We start from the raw sequence: 2,500 nt of genomic DNA, 5'->3' as shown, positions 1-2,500 counted from the left end.
TCATGATCATTATTATTATTATTATTATTATTATTATCATCATTATCTTTTTTTTTTTTTTTTTTTTTTTTTTTTTTTTAATCATCATCATCATCATCATCATCCTCATCACTGTCAGTAGTAGCAGTAGTAGTTTCTATGTCATGTGAGTAATTGCAGTGAAAAAATCTGAACACCATCTAAACATTGGTAAAATCCACACTTGTGTCCACAGCTGAGCTCTTTGTTTAATAGATTTGCGACTATCAATTATTTCCAGAATTAACTTAGATGATGAAAGGAAATATCAGTACCATATCATCCGAGAGAATTAAAAGGCATGAGCTAAGAAATATATATGCCCAATCTACTTTTTTAAAAGTTGGTAGCTCAAAGATATTTGTATATCCCTTTCTAATTTCTCTCAACAAGCATTACCATCAGCCCCACTTACATGGAAATATATGTCATGATAAGACATGTACATATCGTTCAGTTTCTCAGAAAAGCGTCACCAAAGTGCGTATATATTCCCTGGTATCACTGAATAGATGGTGTGACTTCTGTATAGAAGCGTCAAAATTCTTCCAGAGGCTCGGACCGGCTGGGCTTCCTAGGGTGACATAATGCATGTATGCTTGTTTTAGTTCTGGACGCTGAGAGTAATCTTGAGCCAGGCTCGGACCCCAAGGGGAAGCAGGAGGAGGACCACAGGAGTAAAGACAGAAACGTAGGAGAAAACAGTAAAGACCTGAAAGCCAAGGGTAAGGAAACATTTCACAATTTAGCTTCATACTGACTTTTTAAAAATATCTTTATTAAGATATATGAAAAAAAAAAAAAAATTGAAAGAAAGAGATAAAAGATTAAAGAACATTTTTTTTATTGTGTTTTCTCCCCACATCTTGTGAATGTATTTTACTTCTAATATTTTTGGGTGTTTTTGTAGACAGGGTTGACGTACATAATATGGCTCCTCCTTTTTTTCACTGTGCTTCCTTTTTTATTGTTTATGATTAACATCACTGTCACTTTCAAGACTCTATGAAATCTCCCAAGATCCTCTTGATATATAAATTAGCTACTTTTTACTCCTTTTTTTATACACTGTTAGCAAACTCTTATGTGAGCCTCCCTCCCTCTAGTGAAATTTCAAAGTTAAATCATTGTTTCGTGTAGTGTGAAAAGTTGTGATATTGTTTTAGTGATAGATTCAAGGATAACATTGTTTTTATGGAAGAGGTATGTGATTTTTTGTGATTTCCAAATCTTGCATTGACTTTGAATGCATGGTAGTTTCTTTTGCTTCTTTCCATCTTCTACAACTGCTACAGCTTAACCAAGTATTAGTGAAACATCCTTTATTACTGAATGCTTCTCTATAAGTACATGCTACTACTTTTCTTCTTGCTGCCTCTGCCAAATTGTGATGTTCAATTGAAGGTTAAATTGTTGTATGATAATTATTATTTGGCATACTTTAATGAGTACTTACTTTTATTCCTAGCTGAAAAGAAAAAAAACATTAATCCACATCAGTTATCCAGAATCAAATCTTGCTCTAGGCTTCTCTATTCATGACTGATAGCTGTTCTTGGCTTTGTGTGTATTCTGCATCTGTGTTTACCCATTACCATCTCAAACAACATCATTTTTTCTCTAAGAAAAGAAGGAAGAGCAGTGACTGATATATTATGTATCAATCTTCCCCTTCCTTATAAACAACATTGCCAATGTATTCACAGGGGAGGAAGCCATGTTACAGCAGCAGCTCTTCTACGACTACAATGGGCGCGGCCATGCAAGTGAATTTGGCGACACCTCCTCCACAGAGACGCTGGGACCTCACAACATGGGAGAGCCCGATCTCCCACTTCGAGACAAGAATGTTGGTAGCGGCAGCCAGCACCACATGAGCAGAAGCCCCACCAGAAAGGGGAAGGAACCACTGAGACGGGAGAAGCTGGAGATTGCGCCTCTGTCCTTGCCTCCAGATCTCACCAGGGGAGGTGCGCAGAGGCTGCTTAGGGGTCGGATAACAAGGCTTAGTCTAAAGACTTTTCTTAGGGTATTTCTGGTAGCTTTTGTCTTTGTAGTGTTTGCCCTCACTTGCTCAGTGATATTTATTTTCGAAAGCGAGTCCAGTCTCCTGCAGGGTCTCCGGTCCACACGAGAAATGATGCTCCTCAGGATTCAGTATTATCAGCCTCTGAAGGATCATATGAAAAGTTGGCTGGGGAAAAAGTCTTGAATTTATGTGTCACATCTAAAGTGTATTACTTTGTGAGTTCAGCTCTAAAGTTGGGCATTGTGTATTGCTTTGTGAGTGCATGTTTGTCACCAGTGAAAGTACTGCTTGGCATTTCATGTGCAGGACCAACTCTTAGAGTGTCTATTGCAAGTTGTTGAAAAATAATTGAGTAAATGTTAGGGGGACCTGACATTCATCTCAGTAAAGTTTTACCAGCATCTTTTCCATGCTGAAGGATAGTGATAATTGTTATTTTTTCAGCAATGTACA

At 37.5% G+C, this 2,500-nt stretch overlaps 1 protein-coding gene across 5 annotated transcripts in view; it reads left to right on the top strand.

Annotated features, from left to right (window-relative positions):
- Frmd5 (FERM domain containing) overlaps window positions 1–2,500 on the top strand; it is a 38,127-nt gene that overhangs the window by 35,570 nt on the left and 57 nt on the right. For 4 of the 5 annotated variants that reach the window (XM_086530962.1, XM_043034962.2, XM_043034963.2 and 1 more), the window contains 2 exons: window positions 627–743; window positions 1,725–2,500. The exon at window positions 1,725–2,500 is cut by the window's right edge and continues 57 nt beyond it. In XM_086530962.1, the coding sequence (XP_086387088.1) occupies window positions 627–743; window positions 1,725–2,230 (623 nt within the window). In that variant the 3' untranslated portion in view covers window positions 2,231–2,500. The remainder of the gene's footprint in view (window positions 1–626; window positions 744–1,724) is intronic. The other variant, XM_086530965.1, reaches the window with a different exon arrangement.

This window comes from Penaeus japonicus, unplaced genomic scaffold, assembly GCF_977035675.1.
Source record: "Penaeus japonicus unplaced genomic scaffold, GWHDUDI00000001_assembly GWHDUDI00000034, whole genome shotgun sequence".
Lineage (NCBI taxonomy): Eukaryota > Metazoa > Arthropoda > Malacostraca > Decapoda > Penaeidae > Penaeus > Penaeus japonicus.
This window is presented reverse-complemented; position numbering and strand designations above follow the sequence as displayed.